General features: G+C 63.4%; 1 protein-coding gene across 19 annotated transcripts in view; it reads left to right on the top strand.

Moving 5' to 3' along the window:
* TNS1 (tensin 1) overlaps nucleotides 1-20,991 on the top strand; it is an 81,396-nt gene that overhangs the window by 18,375 nt on the left and 42,030 nt on the right. For 7 of the 19 annotated variants that reach the window (XM_068948946.1, XM_068948949.1, XM_068948944.1 and 4 more), the window contains 10 exons: nucleotides 9,837-9,875; nucleotides 12,567-12,608; nucleotides 16,022-16,071; nucleotides 16,638-16,809; nucleotides 17,189-17,239; nucleotides 17,768-17,890; nucleotides 18,442-18,506; nucleotides 18,660-18,743; nucleotides 18,883-18,995; nucleotides 19,722-19,782. In XM_068948946.1, coding sequence (XP_068805047.1) covers nucleotides 16,642-16,809; nucleotides 17,189-17,239; nucleotides 17,768-17,890; nucleotides 18,442-18,506; nucleotides 18,660-18,743; nucleotides 18,883-18,995; nucleotides 19,722-19,782 — 665 coding nt within the window. In that variant the 5' untranslated portion in view covers nucleotides 9,837-9,875; nucleotides 12,567-12,608; nucleotides 16,022-16,071; nucleotides 16,638-16,641. Of the gene's footprint in view, nucleotides 1-5,240; nucleotides 5,469-9,836; nucleotides 9,876-12,566; nucleotides 12,609-16,021; nucleotides 16,072-16,637; nucleotides 16,810-17,188; nucleotides 17,240-17,767; nucleotides 17,891-18,441; nucleotides 18,507-18,659; nucleotides 18,744-18,882; nucleotides 18,996-19,721; nucleotides 19,783-20,991 lie in introns of those variants that run through there. The other 12 variants (XM_068948931.1, XM_068948934.1, XM_068948936.1 and 9 more) reach the window with 3 other exon arrangements.

Below are 20,991 nucleotides of genomic sequence, written 5' to 3' on the forward strand. Positions count from 1 at the left end.
GGGTCCAGCACTGCGTTCGGGGTCCGTTGGCACCGTGGCTGGCCCCAGGGCTTGCTGGGGCGGGGGTTGCTGGAGCAAAGCTGCACCCTAAAACCTGCCCTGCTTGCTTTAACTTTGCTCCGTGGCCAGCCCCTGTGCACCCGGTCCCCGTCCCGTGGCACCCAGGCGCAGTGATGGCTGCAGCGGGCCCTGCCGTGCCAGGCTGGGAGGCTCGGCCCTGTGGGGCACGGGGGCAGCCCCACGGGATGGAGGGGCTGCGCAGAGGAGAGCGGCTCAGCAGCACGGCCCCCTGCCCTGGGCTGGGGCGAGCGGCTGCGGCACCGCTTCCCGGGCCAGCCCTGGGGACAGTGCAGGCGATTCTGGGGCTCTGGCTTCGAAGCTGTGGCCAGCGCCATGTCCCACAGCATCCCCAAACCTCCTGTTCCTGCAGCAACCCTGGGCTGGCCTCGTCCTTCCAGGCCACATCCCCAGCACCCAGCTGGGGCTCGCAGGCCCCCTTGGTGCCCTCTGATAGCTGCAGCCTCTTACTGGCACAGCCGCGGCATGCACTGTCTCCGCGGCAGTGCCCGGCCGGCCCCATGGGTGTGGGTCCCCAGGTCTGGCACAGCTGCTCGGTATTTTGGTTTCATTATGGTGTCTTCAGCTCCTTCCTGTGGGCTGCAGATAGCGTGCCGGCCCCGGCCCCCGTCTGCTCACGGTTTTGCACCCTTTCTCTGGGTGGCGAGCGAGTGAGCAGAGTGGTGCCAGCAGCGCAGGGCAGGCCTGGCTTTAGCACGGGGGCGCCTTCCCCGCTCCGCGGGGCCAGCCGCGGCCCTGCGTGGGCTCAGGGGCCTGCTGGGGCCGTGGGGCAGCCGGGAGCCTGCGGTGGGGCTGGGTCTCCACCAGCATGGCCACGCGCAGGGGCACCCGTGGCGCAGCGGGTGCGCAGCCCAGGGGGCAGCAGCCAACCTGCCCGCCTGGGGGCCTGGGTGCTGGCCAATCCCGCGTGAGAATCCCTGCTCCGACCAATCCTGGGCAAGAATCTCTGCCCGATCCCACACCAGAATCCATGCACTGACCAATCATATGTCAGAATCCATGCACTGACGAATCCCGTGCCAGAATCCATGCACTGACCAATCAATCCCACACCAGGATCTGTGCGCTCACCAATCACACATCAGGATCCATGCACTGACCAATCACACGTCAGAATCCATGCACTGACCAATCAGTCCCACACCAGAATCCATGCACTGACCAATCCCACACCAGGATCCATGCACTGACCAATCATATGTCAGAATGCATGCACTGACCAATCAATCCCACACCAGGATCCATGCACTGACCAATCACACGTCAGAATCCATGCACTGACCAATCAGTCCCACACCTGAATCCACGCGCTGCCCAATCCCAGTGAAGACCCCGGCAAGACACCCCATCCCGCAGTGACGTCCCCGGCCGGTCCCCTGCGAGCCTTGGCGTCGGCGTCGCGCCCCAGCCAATCCCCCCCGGCCCTGGGGGTGCCCTGGGGGTGGCGACACCGCGCGCCCGGCCCTGCGGTGACACCCGGCGTGGGGCGAGGCAGCGCCCAGCTCCAGCGCCCGGGGAGGGGGGCTGCGGCAGGGGCTGGGGCTGGGGGGCCGGGGCGCAGCCCGCGGCCGGGCTGACTCGCGGCGGCGGCACGTCCCGGCCCCGGCAGCTTCCTCAGGCTCCGGGGCAGGGCTGGGGCCGGAGCCAGGCGCGCGCTGGCCTCCCGGCCGGACCCGGCGCCTGGGAACGTTGCCTTTTTAGGTGCTGGAGCACGGTGCGTCCCTGCCCCGTGCCGACCCCTCCGGGAGGCTGCTGGCGGGAGCGGGAGGCAGCCCTGCCCCGAGCCCCTCTGCCGGGCACGCGGAGGTGCCTTTGCCTCCCTAGCAACCCCAAAAAACCCTTTTTTCCCCCCAGATATGCCGAGGGACAGAAGCGATGCTGGCTTCTCCCCCTTCCCCTCATCCAGCCGCTGCAACTGATGGGGCGATTGCTCAAACCCGTCCGGAGCCAGGAGCTGCCCTTATTTGGGTTGAAACCAGGGCTATTTTGGTGCCGCTGGTTCAATCGAAACCAGCCGGAGCCGGAGGCCCTGCAGCTCCCCTGCGTGTCGCCTTCCTGGTTCGGTGCCTCCTGGCTGGGGTGGCTCGTGGTGGGCCGTCACCGGCCACCTCCCGCCAGGCAGTCGGAGCCGTCCCGCTGGGGACGGGGTGCTGGGGCGGGCTGCGCGCCGGCTGTCGGGGCGCCGGCAGGGCCCCGCGGGGCGGAGCGCCTCTCCCTCGCCCTATCTCCCATCTCATCTGCAGGGCCGAGCGTGCCGGGTGCCTCGCCTGGGCTGCGCGGCGCTGGTTTGACCTGCTGCCGCGTTCCTGGCGGGGAAGGGCCCCGAGCCGCTGGCCGGAGGCGCCGCCTCGGCAGAGCAGCCCGAGGACGGGAGCGCCCAGGGCGGGCGAACCCTGCGGGGTCCGTCCTGGCTGGGCTCAGCGCCGCCGGTGGGCTCTGCTGGGTGCCCGGCGCCCTAGGTCTGCGCCGGCGGCTGTCACCCGAGGCGAAGTAACGCGCCTCGGTGCTGCAGGTCCGTCCCGCGACAGCCTTCTCTACGCCGTGCGCGGCTGCGCGGTGCCGCCCATCCCCGAACTACCCCAGAGCTCAGCAACAACGGGGCCGGAGGGGTCAGGGAGGGCTCAGCGCCGCCGGGGCGGCTGCAGGGAGTCCCACCGGTTACAGCACCCTGCACCCGTTACCTTTTGGCACGCGGTTCCCCCGGGGTTGGCAGTCCCGTGGCGGGCTCATGCACGCGGCCGCCGTGGCTGGGTACCCGGAGGCGCGGGACACGTCCCCTCTGCGAGCTCAACCAGGCACCCCGTGCGGCGGAGAGCGCAGGCAGGGCCGCCATGGAGGTTTTCCAAGGCACGACGGCAGCTCGGCGTCTCCTTGCTCTGCCCTTTGCCTGCGGAGCTCGGAGCGGCTGGCCTGACCCAAGGGTGCCGCTGTGGTGCCACCGTCCCCAGTGAGAAGGACCCTGCTGGGTGGCTGTCGCGGGATGCTCGGGGAAAAGCCTGGTGTCAGCGGTGCTGGGCTTCCCGGCGGAGCCCGGGGAGGCAGCGGGGAGCAGCTGGCAGGAGGCGGCGTGGCGGCCCCGGCCCAGCTGCGGCGTGGGAAGGGGATGCTCGGAGCTGGGAGCAGCGAGAGCTCTGAGCTCCAGCGTCAGCCCGGCTCCTGACTCACCCCGCACCACGGGCCAAACCGCTCCCCGCGCCTTCGGCACATCCTGCCCGGAGCAGCCGCTCCGCCGGACCCCGGCCGAGGGGAGAAACCCCCCAAAAAGCGGCAGAGCCCCTGAGCGCTCGCGACCGTGGGTGGTGGGAGGGAGGAGATGGAGCCCAGCTGGGCTGTGCCGCCTCCTTGCTGAGGGAGCTGGCTCCCCCCTGCCTGCCCCCCTTGCCCGGGACCCCCAGTGCAGCGGAGGGCGAGGGGCTCCACGCGTCTGCCCGGCCGTCGCGCGGTGGGGCGCCCGCCATGAGCGGGCCGGGTGGAGCGCTGCGCGAGGGCAGGGGGGACGAGCGGCGCGGCTGGAAACATGCCGTCCTCCCGCGAGGGACTTGTTGCATAAACAGGAGATTAGCTGGGGCTGCGAGAAATGTGCGGCTGGAAGGCTGGGCATGGGCAGGGAAGGTGGCAGGCAGTGCGTGGCGGGGGCAGGGGGGCCCGACCCCCGCAGCGGGGGAGCGCGTGGCCGGCGTGAGCAGGGCCAGTGGCCGGAGGAGCTGTCTTGGAGCCCAGGTGGGTCTGGGAGCTGTCGGCCGCTCGGACGCGCTGTCGCTGCCGCTCTCCGAGCCGCCCAGCCTTGTCTTCGGGGTCAGGGATCTCCTGGATCCCCAGCAGTGGTGTGTGGTTGGAAAGGGGTGGGATGCTGGGCAAGGCTGGTCCCACCAGAAGGGGCACAGGGGTGCTGGAAGGGGGACAACCTTTCCCAACTTCCCCAGCTTGGTGGCCCCGACCCTGCTGCCCTAAAGCATCTTCTGCCCCTGGCTGCTGGGGAGTTGCTGGAGCAGAGCTCATCCTCTCCCCCATGCCATGGTACGAGGGGCTTCGGCACGGCTTGGGTGCTGTGGCAGGGCTCGAGGAAGGGCTCCGGGAGCTGCCGAGGGGATGCCATAGCCTGTGGTTGTCCCTGGGATCCCCCCTTGCCTGGGGGAGGGTCTTGAGGTAAGCAGAAAGCAATGGGGGAGCCCGGGGAGATGATGCACAGCCCCACTGGGACATGGGGTGAAGCTCAGGTGACCTTCCTTGAAGGGGAAGAGGTCCACCCCAGGGTGACATGAGACTGTGTGAAAGAGGGGTTCTTGGGGCTGCGGTGACGTGGGGTGGGCTCGGGGTGGGCTGAGCTGGCATCTCACCACGCAGCCGCACTCGGTGCCACCCCAGCATCTTCCTGCAGGGCACCGAGCGTGCCGCTGAGTCACTGTCCTCTTTGGCAACTGCGTTTTCCGCTCTGTGAGATGGTTTCATCAGGGTCCTGCTTCCAGCCCCTCTCCCCCGCTTTCTGGGGGTCAGAAGTGCCAAAGGGAGTTAGATGCCTCGTTCCCCTCATTTGGGGTCCAAATCCCTCCCGAGCTGGGGGGCCAGGAGGGCAAGCCCTGTCTCCGAGCCCTCTGGCTTATGACGGGGGGGGATGTGAGAGGATGAGACTGGGGCGAGGGGGGTGGTTTCCAGCCCCACATGTGGTCTGAGGCGGCAGGGGGGATCCCTTCTGGCAGGCACGTCTCCGGCTCCGACCGCACCAGCTCGCCTCCGTTGCCGGCGTCTCGGTGCCTCGCTGTGGGAAGCTGGCGGGGGGCTGGCTCCCGCCGACTCACCGCGCAGCGAAACATCTGGGGCTGCTCGAACCGCCGCGCCGTGCCGGGAACCGCTCGTCCCTTGCCTTCCCCCTGGGCGTTCGCTTCCCTGCCCTGCCCACCCCGAGCCCCTGCGGCAGCCCGCGTCCAAGCGGGACGCGCTCTCGCGTCTTCGCAGCTCCGGCCGCGGGGACTTTCGTATTGCTTCGGCCCCCGGGAGACCCGGGAGCTGGTTTTCGCCTGACTCGAGCGCGTCGGGATTCACACGAGGGCTCGGTGGCTCGTACCGCTGGTGCCGGCGTTGCAAGGGTCAGCACTGGCCCGGATGTCGGACGGCTCAGGAATGTTTATCAGAGCTCCTGGGGAAGGGAAAAACAAAAACCGCCACCCAAAGGAAGGGATATGCGTCAGAGATGGGCCTGTATAACCCACCGGCAGCCAGGCAGGCAGGGCCGCGGGCTGCCGGCCAGCCCTCGCCTCGTCCCGCGCGCCCCGGCACGGCTGCCTCTCCCCCTGCCCTGGCCAGGAGACAGCGCTCTGCTGCGCGAGCCCGCCGTGTGCTCGGTGCTGTACGGACCCGGCCTGCTCCCGAATCGTGGGGTCCCTTACGTGGAGGTTTGTCTCCCGAGCGTGGAGCGTATCGCTCCCCTGCCATCCCGCGGCTTCGCTCTCGGCGCCTGGTGTCCTGGCCTCGGCGCCTGCCGCTCGGCCGGGCGCTGCAGCGTGCTCGGAGCTGTACCAAGCCGGCCGTGCTTCGGAGAGCGCAGGCTAAACCTGCGGGGAACGCTTTGGCTGGAGCAGGACCGGGCGATGCCCCTGGGCACCTTGGCCGCTGCAGAGCAGCCAGGCAGGCAGGCAGCTCATTTCGTTGAGCTCTGTCCCAGGGAAGAGAAAGGATAAACTTGGGAGGGACGGAGGGAGGGAGGGAGGGAGAGATGTGCAGTGATTGCTCTGGGGGAACCCTGCTCATTCCTAGGTGCATATGGGGTGTATGTGTCTCTCCAGCTTCAGTCGTCACTTGTAAAATCAATGCCAAAATCCATGCAGAGCTCCTGTACCCAGAGGCCACCTCGGCCTGGCAGGTCCCCGACCTGCGGGCCGTGGGGCTCGATGGAGAGGAGCCGATCTCGGATGACCTGCTCTGACATGGGGCTGCGTCGGTGGGCGATGGGGAGCCGTGACTGTGGGGCGGCTGGCCAGGTGTTTAATTGTACCAAGCTTGGCAGAGGGGTGGAAGCCTCAAGGATATGACATCTCCATGGGTATTGTGACAGCTGATAGCTGGGTAGATGAGACAGAGCCCATCAGCATCCTGCGAAGGGAAGGCAGTAGTGTGTGCCCAGCCCTTTACAAGACATCAGAGAGTCCACACAGGACCACAACCGCAGGCACTAATTCACTTGGAAAGTGGGCTGTGTTGCTTTTGCTGCTTGGCCTTCACCTTTAAGGAAAATCCAGGTTTAAAAATAGCTGCTTACAGGTTGCAACTTGTGAGAGACGGGGCTGCGGGGTGCAGAGCCCTCAAGGCTGGGAGCAGCAGGGCAGCGTCGGGGCTGAGGAGAGAGCGGGCACCTGATAACCAGGGTGCAAAAGGGAGGAGAAGCGCCAGCTCCATTTAACGGGCACCCGGCGAAGGCTGAGCGCCTCCCTGCCCGGTAAGGTGGTGTGGAGATGTGGGGGGCCAGGCGGACGCCGGGGCTCTGGGACCGTGGCCGGCGGGGGGCGGCAGGTCCGAGGCGATGCCGCTGCACCTCGTTCCTCGCATTCCTGGGCAGGCCTGCCGGGCAGAGGGGTCGCGGCGGTGGGAGCCGGCCGATGGGAAAGCAAACAGCGGCGGAGGGAGAAGAAAGGCCGCTGTGTCTGCCGCGGCGAGGCAAAGTCCAGCCGAGGGGCGCACGCCTGTCCTGCTGTCCCGCTGCTCTCCCAGCACGGCGTCCCTGGGGATGGAGGCGGTGGCGGTCCTGGGGTGCCTCCCCACTGTCTCCTCCCTGTTCGCTGCTAGCAGGAGCCAGCTCTGTGCTCCCAGCAGCGTCATCCTCCGTCGGGACGGGGGGCATGGGAGGACAGCGATGCCAGGGGTCTCGCCTGGCCCATATGTGAGCCCATCCCATGCGTGCGTGATACCTGCTGGCCCCGGATCCCCTCAGAGCCTGGCGCTCACCTCGCTCCCTGCCTGCCCCGGCTGAGATGGGGAGGAGAGGGCTGGGGACTGCTGCCCGATTTGGGTGATTTCCTGCTGTTTGGGCGCAGTGCCCTGGAGCCGCCCTGCCGGGGCGATGCGCTCGCTGCGCCTTTGCGAGAAGGGCTGTGTTGTGAAATGCCTTTTCTGACCCAAAGCGTTCCCCACCGGCGAGTCAGGGCGACGCGGACCGCCAGACCGGCAGGCCGTTGAGGGCTGTCCAGCCCTGCTGCACGGCAGCCCGGGGAACCCGAGAGGGCTTTTGGGGTGTTCTAGTGCCTCTTTTTCCTCCCCGTGACAGGGGTGGAAGAGGAGAGCAGAGCTGAGCTCCTGGCGAGCAGGAGCTCCCGTAGCTGGGTTTGGGGGCACTGTCTTGCTATGACCATGGTGCCCTTCTGTCACCCACGCCGTCCCCAGCATCTCCCGTAATCTACCCAATCCTGGGGATGCTGGAGGGGCAGTACCACTGTGGTGGGTTTTGGGGTCCCCCTCGATGCTGGGGCATGGCAGGGTCTACCCAGTGATCCCCACCTCCTACAGTCTCAAACTGCCCTTAGTCTTGATTTGGGCTCTGGGGATGACAGGCTCAGAATCCCCTGCCTGAAGGTCCCCCTGCCCTTTCCCAGCCAGGGCAGGGGGAGATAAGAACCATCCCTCCCCTTGGATCGGGTGGTAGGTTCCTTCTGCTGGGGTCTCTGCTCTGCACCCCGGCATTCCCATCGCAGCCACCCTCTCTGCCAGAGCCTGCCTGGTAAATCACCTGCAGAAGGACAACAAAGGGCTGCGGCTCACCAGGGCTTCCCTCCTGCCTGCCTGCCCACGGGCACCGAGGCTGTCCAGGGCTGGGCGCAGAGGGGTCCGAGGCCTGGAGGTGGCTGGGTTGGGTCTGGTGGTGAGGGGCAGGGAATGGCAAGGGGTTGCGGAGAGCTGGGCTGCCCTTTGCTAAGCCAGGCTGAAAGCTCAGTCCCTTGCTGCCTCTTCCTCCCAGCAGGAGGGATGCTCCAAAACACCTGGGTACAAGCCTGCCGGGGGTGCACCGTGTGGGTCAGGGTCTTCCCTCTTCTCTGTGAACGCAGTGGCTAATTTTAGGCAAACTTGAGAGAGGGACAAAAGCTCGAAACAGTGTTAAGTTCCCACAAGATTCATAAAATTGCCTTTCTGGGAAGAGAGAGAGCACAAAGCCTGTGTTAGTGTCTGCCATGAATGGGAGGAGAAGTATCTGGTGAGCACAACCCTGTATTAGACATCAGAGAATCCACTAGGGCAGGAAACTACAGCTACAGGAACCTCAGCGTTGTCCTTCTTCAGCTGAAGGGACATCTCGTGTGTAGCATACAAACCTCCTGATGCAGAAAGCAGGCAATGGCTGGGTGCGGGTCCCACCTTGCCGCAGGGTCTTCATGTCCCAAGGGGCAGTCTGAGCAGCTCCCCCTGTCACCGGTCCCTGGGTGCTGGGGCTTGGTGACCACTGAGGCTCAGGGAGCTTCTTTTGTGGGGCCTTGTTTGAGCATCCTCATGGAGGGGGGAGCTTGCCGGGTCCTGGTCCGTGGTGCAGGGCCCAGCGGGGGCTGCGTGAGCGGCATGCGGGGGTGTGCGGGGCGCTGCACGGTCCTCGCTGGCCCCATCCTGGCCCCGGCCGAGGCGGCTCACCGCCGGAGAACATTCCAGGGAGGCTGGCGCGGGGCCAGCACCGCGGGGCAGGGAAAGGGGCCTTTTATGGAAGCGTTTCTGCATTAGAATAAAATCATAATAATAATGCACAGGGGAAGGGAGCGGGAGGAGGAGGAGGAACTCTTGAACAAAACACGGAGGCGGGATGGGTACGGTCGAGTGGCCAGGGAGGGGACAGGCTTTGGGCACTGCAGTGTGGGGACTGGGATGGGGTGGGATCGGGACGCTCGGAGAGGGATGGCATGGGGTGAAACCTGCTCGTCACGGTCCCTGGAAGGGAAGGCTGTGTGGGGCGCAGGAGGTCCCCCGTACCCTGCACCGAGGTGGAGGATCAGCCTCTAAGCAGCATCTGGCAGCTGAGCACGTTGGCTCCGTGCATCAGGGCTTGGGAGATGGCAGGGGATGGCTTGCCAGGGGTTACTGCCCCAGCGGACACACAGTGGGGGCTCAGAGGGGACAAAGTGTGCCGGCTCACAGCCTCTGGGTACCACCAGCATCCCTGGGTCTCCACTGGGCTGTGGGGTAGCAGTGGCTGTTTCTGGTGCCCCCAACAAACAAGGCACTGCCTCTCCCACCGTGGCATGCTGCTGGTTCCTGGCGGACTGGGGTGCACGCAAAACCCAAGGTTAATTGTCAGTAATTGCCACTGGCAATTAAGGTAACAATAGCTGAGCTGTTCAGCTGGCATCTGCAGAAGAGCTCACGAGGCTGGGCAGAGTTTTTTTTCCAGGTTTTGTTCCAGGAGCTTGGATTTGCTCCTGGCATCAGGCTGCCGTGCTGTGCTGTGCTGTGCCCGGGCCTCAGGCTGCCACGCTGCTCCGTGCCACGCCATGCCCCTCTGCCCCATGGAGGGCTGGGGCTGGCCATGCCCGCTCACCCCTGGCTCCTCGGCTGAGGATGCGTGGCATTGCCAGAGCAGAGCGTGGCATGGTCCCGAGGTCGGCTCCCATCACGGGGGAGCCCAGCCTCATCCTTGGGAAGCATGCCTGGGGGGGCATGAGTTGCCTGCTCCCTCTGTCGCTCCCTCCTGCTGGGTTGAGCGTGGGATGCTGCAGCCAGACCCCTTCCCATGCTCTCTGCTCAGCATCGAGGCCACAGGGACTAATTCTTGCCCTTTTTCTGCTTTCTTGCAGGCCACGACCCCATGCTCTCCCCCTGTCAACTACGAGCTGGTAAGTGCGCACCGCTGGCCTTGCGTGCGTGCAGGTGTGGGCGTGTGCAGCCCCTGGGGCTGATGGGTGGGGATAGACCCCAGCTCTGCACTGGTCTTGGGCTGTGTCTGCCTGGGGGCTGCAGGGTGCGAGTCTGTGTGTCCCCCCCAAACAGCAGCACTGGGGTCCTGTTGAGAGCTTAATGTCATACCTCAATTTTGGCGCTACGCCCCGCAGTATTGCCAGGCTGCAAGGCACCCCATGTCTGAGCAGGTCAGCCCAGCCGTCCCGGGACTCCCAGAGCTGGGGTTTTCCGGGAAAAGGGATTTGGTTCCTTTGGACAGGATGGGGCCCCGTTCAGGCTCTGGTGTCCCCTGGAGCTGAGGGAGCTGAGGGCCTCTCCTCCCTGAGCTGGAGCAGGGCGGTTTCTTGCATGCCCGGAGATGGCTCTACCAGATGTGTCTTTGGCTCCAGGCGCCCAAGGCTGCACGTTAGCATCCCTTATTATTGTCGCCCCCTTGTTTTGTTCCTCCTGGGGATCTTTAACGAGTGGCCGGAAGCACACGGGGCTGGACAGAGGCCGGGGAGCCTCTGGGGTAACTCACAGCCCTTCCCACCCCGTCCTCTCCGGATACAGGGAATGGCGAAAACAGCTGGGTGTCCCTGGGAGAGGACAGTTGCGGGGTGCTGGGGTGCTGGCTGTGTTTCCCTGCCCTAAACTAGGCTCTGCCCAGGCTGATATGGGGAGCAGCAGGGCTTTGGGGGTGGCAGGGCAGTAGGCTGACCCTGAGATGAGTGCGGGGGGTCTGTGCTGGGGGCAGAGGTTTGGGAAGGGTGGCAGGGCAGTACCTGGGGGCAGCATCTCCCTGCAGGGCACATCGGGGCAGCCCGGCTGCGCCGTGCCCAGCCTGGCTGTGCCAGCCGGGGCGAGCCGTGAGGGCGCGTGGCGGTGTTGAGGCTGGTGTTGCCCAGGGCCGGCACGGCTGCTATTTCCTCTTGCTCCAGACATGTGCCAAGGCCTCTGCGTGCTGGGGCAGGCTCATGGGAGCGGAGGCTGTGGCAGGATTTCGGCTCCGGGCTTGGCTGCCAGCAGCCTGGCAGTGCTGGGGGGTGGCTGTGCCCGCTGCAGGACCCAGGGCTGGGCACCCTATAGCCAGGCAGGGATCTCCCCTAAACGGAGTGGGTTTAAGTGACTGCCTAGCCTTGTTTTGGCTTTTTGCCCTTTGAATGTCTTCGATGCAACCAGGACACTCGTGAAGGGTGCGTGTATGCACCCAGGGCCCTGCGGAGGGTTAGTGCGGTCCCGTGCAAGCTCACGAGAGCAGCGCGTGAGCACGAATGTGCGAATGCCCGGGAACGCGCTGCCTGCCGCCGCCGGCCCGCTGCGGTTACCTCCCTGGGTTTAATCTTTGTGCACACCCCCTCCCTTGCCCATGCCTGCCAGCCTTCATGCTCGCCCCAGGGCACTTATCACCAGCAAAAACGTGTTGGCTTCGAGGTGGGACCGTTACTGCGGCTTCAGGAGGAAATCGAAAGGGGTTCGCCCCATCCCGTGGGCTGGAAATGGCAGCCCCTGCCTTGCTCGCGTGGCTGCTGGGATGGGAGCAGGAGGGCACAGACTGGTCTCGGGGGCCCTCTCCATCCCCCTGGTCCCAGGAATGAGACCTCCATGAACCACCCAGCAGGGTCCTCTTGCTGTGCCATCCCCAAGCCTCCCAGCCATGGAGCATCCCCTGCCCCCTAAATTGGAGGACTGGTTGCTCTCCCCTGCCCTGGGAGGCTTATTCCTATCCCCAACCCATTTTCAAAGCTGTCTGTGTCTCCACAGGAGACATTTCACCACATTTGCCCCGTTTCAAAGCGTTTCCCACTCTTAGACCCTCTCTCTCCTCTTGCAGCACCCCTGTTAGTGGTCCTGGGGTCAAGGCGAGAAGCTTCTCGGATGTTTGCAGCCCTGGGGGAGCCGGGTTTATCTGCAGGAGCTGTGTCTGGCAGCGGCCCATGGCCCTGCTGGATGTGGGGTTGTGCGGGACTCGCACTGTTGTTTACTAAGATGCTTCATGGCCTGCGACGCCCGGCGCCCGGCGAGGGAGCACGGCCGTGGGCAGGGGACTGGTTTTCTTGTTGCAAATCACCGCAGTGCACTGGGGCCCTGCTGCAGCTGGAAGGTCATGGAGGAGGGACATGGAAAGCATCAAACATTGAGGGTTTGGGGGGCCCTGGCTGATTTTTAGGTCTGGGAGGGGGTCATGGCCATGGGGTCTGGTGATGGAGGATCCAGAAGGGACCCCCGAGGTGCCGGGAGCGCCAGGTGCCCATGGGTGCAGGGCTCAGCTGAGCGCTTTCCGTCCTGTCCGCTCCAGCGCAACAGCAGTCCCGTGCGGGGAGGCTGCTGCTGCTGCGAGGCCGGATGGCAGCGCCTTGGGTACCTGAGCGGGGCTCCGAGTTGCCCCAGCTCCACGCTTGGGTTTCGAGGGATTCCTGACCTTTAGGAGGAACGGACATGTCCTTCCCACAGGGACCGGGGCAGGGAAGGAAACGGGACCATGGAGCATTTCCTAGGAAGGGCCAGAAATAGTCAGGGGGAACTTTTGAACCCAGCCTTCACTCTCTTTGTTTGCGTGTGTATATCTCTCTCAATTTCTCTGTCTCTCTCCCTCTTTCTCTCTCCTTTTTCTCACCTTCTCCTTCCTCTCGCCTGTCTGCCCGCAGCCGTCCCAGGGGGAGAGCATCACGAAGCAGGTAGACACCCTGGTAAGTGTTACGCCCTGGGCCTTTGACGGGAAACTGTGGAGGCTGGTCTCAACGTTGAGATGTTATCGGGGTTCCTTCGTGCCTATTTCATTGCCACAAGCCCCCAAGGGACACCTGCAGCCGAAATCCCTCCATCTGCCCCTATGGAGACCCTTGTGGCCCCCCAACCCTGCTGAGACCCCCCCAGACCCTCTGCCCTCCCAACATATGACCCTGCTTTTGGTGAGGACTGAGCTGAAGGCTGAGAGAATTGCCCAGGGTCACCAAAAGAGGCAGTGTCGGAGCTGAATGGGGGCCCTAGAGGAGGTTGGGGCTTTTGCCGCAAAGCCGGCTTTCCTGTCCAAGAGCTGGGGAGATGTTATTTAATCCGAGGACATGAAGTTGCTAAGACAGTGTAGACAAACGCCCTGCCAAAGTCAACGCAGACAGCTTCCCCCTGCCCTGCAGCCAGTTCGCCGTGCCTCCATGCACACCAGAGCTGGGACCAGAGGGATGGAGCAGATCCCCAGCCAGGATGCAGGGAGAGTGGTTCCTGCAAGGAAGAGCTGCTGAGAGCTTTCCTCACCTAGGGACCGGCTTCGCTCCTTCCCTTTGGCAGTCCAGGCATGTTTCCAGCCCTTTCCAAGCTGGAGGAAGAGCACTCAGAGCTCGAAAAACTCAGTATCAGGGGTATCAGGGACCCTTTTTGCTCCCTTTGCTCTCTTTTTGGGAGGTTTCTGACATTTCTCCATCCTTTCTTGTGGCTAAGATCACCCCTTCTGGAAGCTGGAGCCAGAAGGGATCTGTGGTTTTTGGATGGTTGCCTAGAGCCTGGGGACACATCGAGCTGGCCGGGGGGGGGTGGGGGGGACACCCGTGGCTGATGGCACTGGAGGGATCTTTCCCTCAAAGTCACTGGCACTGGTCAAAACTGAGGCTGGGACCAGTCTGATCCAACTTTCCCTGTGCCAGACCAGACTGGGGACACACTGGTTTGAGAGGGACCATGTGTCCTAGGGTGTCTGCTCCAGAGGGGACCTTTGCAGCATCCCTTAGCCCAGCGGCTGGCAGGAGTGTTTAATAACACGGGTACTTATTCCTATCAGCTGATCGCTGGCTGACTCTTCCTCGTGCAGGGGCTGGCTGGCGGGGACGGGAGCGCGGCTGTGGTTAGAGGGGGGAGGGAGCAGGGCCGGCCCGTGCGCCCGCATGGCTGAGCCTGGGGGCTCATGCTGGGACGGGTGACGGGCCGTCGGAGGGGTCCGGCCGGGGAAGCGTGCTCCTCTGGGCTGGGAGGGTGCCAGGAGCGGAGCCACCATGCCCTGGAAGTGGATTAGCAAGGGTCTCGCCATGGCCAAGGTAGGGTGAGCGTGGGGAGGTCGGCACCGTTTGCACGCGTGGGAGCGGCTCGTGGTGGCACGGGGGGCAGGCGGGGTGGGGAGGGGCTCTTGAGTGCCAGCCTTCCTCACTCTCCTGTGCCTCAGTTTCCCCAGCTGGGAGAGGGCAATATTCCGTTTCCCCTTGTCATCTCTGTCACATAAGGCTGTGTTTTGGGACCCTGTTCCAGGCGCATGGGACAAAGGGGGCTCGTGGGGCTCCACTGGCTGGACGGGTGCGTGCTGGTGACCCCAGACGTCTCCTGCTGCGAGGGCTTAGAGCAGAGCACAGCCCGCGGCAGGGAGCCACTCCTGGCCGCCGCTGACGCAGGGACTAGCCCGCTTTTGGAATCAGGGTTGCTCCGTTGTCTCCCCTCTCCAAGTGCCCTGACTCTGCCTGAGGAGGTTTTACTCTCCCTTTTTGCTGGTTTTTAACTCCTTTTTTGCCCCTCTGGCTGGAGGACCTCTGGGATGAGCAGGGGATTTGGGGCACCGTGGGGAGAACCTGGGAGGGGGGATTATTGCTGGCCTCTGAACCCCGCCAGACAGTCGGACGGGGACGCTGTCTCCCGGCGCGGCTTTCCCTTGGGCAGGGAGGACATCGGCCCTCGCCGGCTGATAGGATCCCGACAGGATCAGCTCCCTGGGCCCTGCAGGCTGCCGAGCTGTGCTCCGCCGAGCTGCCTGACCTTGAAAGGGGAACGCGAGGCTGATGGAAAGCAGGAGCCTCTGCAGGGGGTGACGCTGGCTGCACGTGGGAAAATCAGCCCCGGGGCTGAGGCTCCGACGTGGAGCCAGGGACTGGGCTGGATGAGAGGCAGCGGGTGAAGGATGCCGTGGAAATCTCTCCCACCTTGTCCCGTCGCCTCCCGCGCTCCTGTGTGCTGGTTGTGTGACTCCACTGCCACACTGTGCCCTGAAGCAGCTGCACTGCAGCCCTGCCGGCGGTGGCCCCCCAGGTCCTGCAGCTCCAGGGTTGCTCCAGTGGTAGAAGAGGCACCCATGAGAGCCAGCTGAGAGGCACATATCTGGTTTAACCAGGTTTGGATCCTTCTGGGGGATTAGGATGCGCTGCCTGCTCAAGACGAGCCTTTAAATGACTCCTGCTTGTTAGCTGGAGATACTAAAACTAATGAGGTGTGAGTGTGTTTTTCCTTAGCGGTTTTTTTTTGGAAACCCTGCTTTGTTTTTCGGCTGAGGTCACAAAGTCACTGAACAAACCGGCTGCAGATGAAATTCTTGAGGCCGGAGAACATGCATAAATAGAAGTTTCCTGCTCTGAGAGCTGAAACATTTCCTCCCGGCGTTGGGCTCCGCAGAGCCCCGGCCAAAGCAAACCACCGTGCCTCGCTGGCTCCTCACCGCTGCTCAGGCAACGAGCGTTTCCTGCCAGGCCATAAACCTGCCCCTTCTCCTGGTGCCAGGCAGGTACAATGCTGCTCTATCGGGCCAGGTGAGCATGCACAGAGACTGGCTGAGACCAGAGGAACTTAAGACATGCTTGAGACTGTCTCCCTGTCATCCATGCCCTCCTCAAAAGGCCCTCCGTGACCGTGTCCGCTCCAAAGTGCTGGCCCGGCTCAGCTGGGCTGCATGGGCTGGGTTTGGTTCCCATGGCTGGGGGGGAAGAGCAGCGCCATCAGGGTCTTTGGTGCCGCCAGGATGCTCGGCAGGGTCACGATGTGTTTTGGAGACAGCGACACTTTGGGGGCATAGTGGTGTGTAGCGCAGTGTGTCAGGGAGGAGATGCTCCAGCAGCACCCGGCTCTACCAGGACCGTTGTGATGTTAGGTGCTATCGTGACATGTGGCATCTCGTGCCATGTTTGTGGGGACAGCACTGTGCCTTTGTTCCTGTGGCTGGCAAGGGGCTGGGGAGGAAAGCAGAAGGGTGCCTTTCCGATGTGGTCTGGCCACGGTGCCGTGGGATGCCGTGGGGACTCCTGGAGCGGTGGCACATGGCTTTTGGGGCCGAGGCAGGGTTGGTGTGGCAGGAGATGGTGCTGGCCACTGGCTGGGTCCTGTGGCAGTGACTCACTTTCCATCTCTCATTCTTTAGGACGCCACGAAATCCCCCAGGAGCGGGCAGTCACGCCGCAAAACGTCCAGGTAAACCTCAGTGCCTGCCCCCGTCCAGGGCCACGATGGCTGCCAGGGACAGCGGCTCTGCATAGACCCTCTGGAGAGGGCTTTCCTGCCGCAGGGGACCCGGTGAACCACGTGGGGACGGGAGCGTGTGGCGGGTGCAGTGTTACCTGCTGGCTAGGGGTGCTGCATCCGGGGTGGCTTGTACTCAGCTCTGCTGCAGGTAGGAGGCTTCTGTGCCTCATTTTCCCCCACTGGTGTCAGACTCTGCCCTACCTGCCTCCACCTGATATTTCTCTTTTCCAGATGTGCCAGATGGGCTGCTGATACCCTGTCCCCAACCTTGGGTCCCCGTAGCTGCACCCCGACAGGGCCGTCTCGAGGCAGGGTCGTTCTCCGAAGCCAGGGCAAAGCCGTTTGCAGCCTGCCCTTGGAACAGGGGAAAGACTGCGGGCAGCCATGCCCTGCCACTGCCTCCCGACATGTCCCAGCCTGTGTCACTTAACCCCAAGAGCTGTGCAGGGTTGGGATGGTCACCTGTGTCCCCTCCTCCACGCTGCGTCCTGATCGTGGCCACCTCTCTTGCGCAGGAGCATGAGCGTGACTGCAGCCATGGAGAGCAGCTGCGAGCTGGACCTGGTGTACATCACGGAGCGGATCATCGCCGTCTCCTACCCCAGCACGGCCGAGGAGCACAACTTCCGCAGCAACCTCCGCGAGGTGGCCCACATGCTGAGATCCAAGCACGGGGACAGCTACGTGGTGAGGGGCACAGCTGGCTCTGGCGAGGCTGGGGAGGGGCCTGGGGCCCTCCGGCCCGGGGACAGGGTGCTGCAGGGGCTGGGAACCCACGTCTTCACCTCCTGCTTGTCTCGACTCTGGTTCTCTGAGCTGAAGAGGGGCATCTTTGGACCAGCACAGATGCATTTTTCTTCCTTGAAGTTTTCCAGTCTGTTTTGAACTCCATGGGAATTTTTGGCTGTTGTGATGCCCCATGGCAAGGCGTTCCCCACATTAACACATCCCAGGAAGCCTCTTGTGGGGGGATTTGGGGAGGCCTCAGGGTGAGGAAGAGGTGGAAGTGCGGCAATGGCAGGGGGAGGAAGGTTTCCCCTGACACTGCCTTTCCTCTTCCCCACAGCTTTTCAATCTCTCCGAGCGGAGACATGACATCAACAAACTTCACCCGAAGGTTGGTCACGCTTGTGGGGAGCAGAGGGGCTGGCAGGAGACTTGGGGAGCTCGGGGCAGGGAAAGGAGGGCTGACTCTGGGCTCTTCTCCTTGTTGTAAGCTGTTCAGGAGAGGAAGCATGGGACTTCCCAATGAGTTTGCCAGGTCTCAGCTCAACACCCATTGGCCCACACCCAGCTGTTGGGGCCTCCTGCTGACTTCCCCTCGATTCCCCCTGAAGTATCATCCCCGTCCAGGCGAATATGGGGGAGCCCGGGGTAGCCAAGCTGTGAGCGACCCAAAGGGGGCTGAGATCTAGACCCCTCCCAACAGACCTCCTCGCCAAGGGCTGGGGTGTGGGCAGTGAGGTTCAGGCCAGGTAGAGAGGCTTGGAGGGGCATTTCAGGGCAATATGGTGGCATTGCCACGCTTTGCCCACCGTGGATACATGCTCTGGGCTTTGCACACCACCAGGCAGGGGGGCTGTAGAGGGGGCAGAATGAGGCATGGATATGACCCTCCACTCCCGCTGCTCCCCTTTCTGTTCAGGTGCTGGATTTCGGGTGGCCAGACCTGCATACTCCTGCGCTGGAGAAAATCTGCAGTATTTGCAAAGCCATGGACACGTGGCTCAACGCGGCGGCTCACAACGTGGTGGTGCTGCACAACAAGGTGGGCCGGGCCCTGTCCCAGGGACGCATGATGATGGGGAGCCGGTAGTGCGTGGGGATCAAGGGGCCGCGGGGACGGGGCTGAGCAGCCGCAGGGCTTGGCAGATCCAGGGGCTCTGCTTGGTCTGGGGTGTGAGTGTGGCTTTGGTGTGTGCATGTAGGGGTCGGGGTGCACCTGTGAATGGGTGTGTGTGTATAGGGGTCAGGGTGTGTGTGTGGCATGGTGTGCGAATATGGGTTGGGGTGCCTGTGGCTCAGGGTGTCTGCGGGGTTGTTAGGTGCATAGCGTACGTCTGATGTATATGGAAAGGGTTGGTGTGACGTATGCAGGAGGGTCGGCATGTATGCGGTGTTTGTATAGGGGGTGGGTGTGGGTGTGTATAGGTATGGGCTGGCACGTGCGTGGTGTGTGCCTATAGGAGTTACCATGTGCGCAGCGGGCACAGTGTGCAAGGCCTGGCGTGTGCACGCACACCTACGTGCAGGGCAGCCAGGCCTGAGTGCTCATACGCGTCGCTGCCCCTGTGACGTCCCTTTACTGTGTGCCCGCAGGGGAACCGCGGACGGCTGGGGGTGGTCGTGGCTGCCTACATGCACTACAGCAACATCTCGGCCAGGTGAGAGGGTCCCCCGGGGCTGCATCTCTCCCCGCAGCCCACTGCTGCACTTCAGCCCCCTCCGAGTCTTCTGCAGCCCCTGCCGGTGCTGTGTCGAGGTGATGTTGGGTGCCAAGGGCTTCCTTCCCTTCACATGCTCTTTCATTCCCGCAGTGCGGACCAGGCTCTGGACAGGTTTGCCATGAAGCGCTTCTACGAGGACAAAGTGGTGCCGGTGGGACAGCCCTCGCAGAAGAGGTGGGTCCCAGCGTGCATCGCAGCCTGGGTTTTGTCCCCTTGGCCAAGGTGTAGCAGGGGCTCCGCGGGGCAATTGGGTGCAAGCTGATGGGGCTGCTCCACTGTGGGTCCTGCCCTGACCTATCTGTCCCCACTCTAGGTACATCCATTACTTCAGCGGCCTCCTGTCTGGCACTATCAAGATGAACAACAAACCTCTCTTCCTCCACCATGTCATCATGCACGGCATCCCCAACTTCGAGTCGAAAGGCGGTAGGTGCCCCCAAGCCCTCCCTCCACCCTAGCTCCCGTGTCCTAACCATGGCCCCATGCTGCTGGACTGCTTGTTTGCTAAGAGGTTTTTTTTCCCCACGATTTCCTGTGCAATTTGAATTCTTTCCTCCCTTTCCATCTCTAGGACTGCTTACTCCTGGTAGCAGGGCCTTAGCCTTTTCCCGCAGAGATGCCTTCCCCTCGGGGTGCTCCTCTTATGCAGGAGCTCTCAGTGCTGGGCAGCAGTCTGAGCTGCAGGGCGAGGAGGCTTTTCTGATAGCTTTCCAGAGGACGGGACCAGACTGGGGTTTAGCCTGGGGATGCAGTGCCCTGCCTGCTGCCACTTCCCACCAGGGCACTGATAAAGGGTCCCTAGTTCAGGGACCAAGCAGGCTCCATCTGCCTCCATCACCAGTCCAGCATTTGGCACAGGTCTTATAGGACCCAGCTGGGCTGCAAGGGGTCCTGCCTTCCCCCTTTCCCCCTGACTCCCAGCCCTGTCCGGCTGGGGAGCATCCCTTTCGGCCCATTTCACCTCCCCGTTGCTGTCCCAGATGTTGCCTGCAGCTGGCTCCCTCGCAGATGCTGCCTGGCCGAGGCGGGGAGCGGCTGTTTGTCTTGGCTCCTGCGCTGTTTGGATTTCTACCCCGTGACTAATCCCTGCCCTGGCCCCTCCGCCTTGCCGGCTAACAAGGCGCCTTCTCTCCCTTCATTGATGTCTTCCAGGTTGTCGGCCCTTCCTGAAAATCTACCAGGCCATGCAGCCCGTCTACACCTCGGGGATCTAGTAACTATCTCCTCTCTCTCCTCTCTGCATGGGGTCCCAGGGTGCTACCCTCCTCACCCAGCTCACGGGGGCTTTTATGAGGGGGGAGATGGTGAGATTCAAGGCCAAGTCCCCGGTTATCCCACTGCCCTGTGCTCTGTCCGTTTGTGCCAGGGCTGGTGGGAACTGAGGCTTTCCCTTCTTTGGAGGTGATGACTGGCCGTGCTGGGCTATACTGGACTGGACTGGGCCCTCCCACTGGGAGGGCTGTAGTGACTCTGTGTATCGGCAGAGGGAGCCCGGGGCTGCACAGAGCCTGGGGCTGGTTGTCCCAGGCAGGGAGCAGGGGACGAGGGACACCTCTCCTTCCCTTGGGGATGGAGGTGTTTCTCTTCTCTCTGGCCAAAGAGCTGCTTCTTCTGCCAGGAGAGCTTTGATCGGTCCTTAAAACCCTTGTCTCCCTGCCCCGTCACGGACACAAACACTCTCTCCTGAGACACGCTTTCCCTGTGCTGCTTCTCCCTCCCCAGGGTACCCCCATGTATGCTATAGGGCTAAAACCCTGTCTGCCCCCCCCCCCCCCAGTCTGTGCCCCCATCCCTTGAGTTACGGAGAAAAATGGGGAGAAAGGGTTGTGGAGAGCATGTTCCCCAGAGCCCCTCTAAATTGTCTTGTTTTCCTTAAAAAAGGGTCCCCTCCAATTTAACCTCCCCACAATTAACTCTGACATCATTCTCCAACGTGAACACCCTGGACTGGGTTTGGACCCCCACTGGGGTCTCCCTGGCCCTGCCAGTACTGGGGACCCTGGGAGTGAGTGCTGTCGAAGGCAAAGCAGGAGCCGATTTCTTCAGACACAGTGCCAGGGCCGTGTCCCAGCCTGGGTCCCCCTGGCTCCTGGCCCCATGTCCAGCCTGTAGCTGAGCCCTCTTGGGGGGGAGCAAAGCCCCTCATCTTTGGGGTATTCCTGTTGCACCCCCCTGAAGCGGGAACTCCCTTCCCGGCCGGCTGGGCGTCCCCGTTAGCCGAGATTTACTGCCATCCCGGCCTCGCCTTCCAGCTTTTAATAGACTGTTTATGGGACGCTGGTAATAAACTCCAGGTTTATCTTGCCTGTGAAATCCAACTCCCTTCTTCCCTCGTCCCCCGTGCTTGTCCCCGATTGCCAGACGCTGACGCCACCGTTCACAGGCAACTCCCCGGCACGTTGGGGAGAGGAGTGCTTTCAGC

Source organism: Struthio camelus, chromosome 6 (assembly GCF_040807025.1).
Source record: "Struthio camelus isolate bStrCam1 chromosome 6, bStrCam1.hap1, whole genome shotgun sequence".
NCBI classification, from domain to species: domain Eukaryota; kingdom Metazoa; phylum Chordata; class Aves; order Struthioniformes; family Struthionidae; genus Struthio; species Struthio camelus.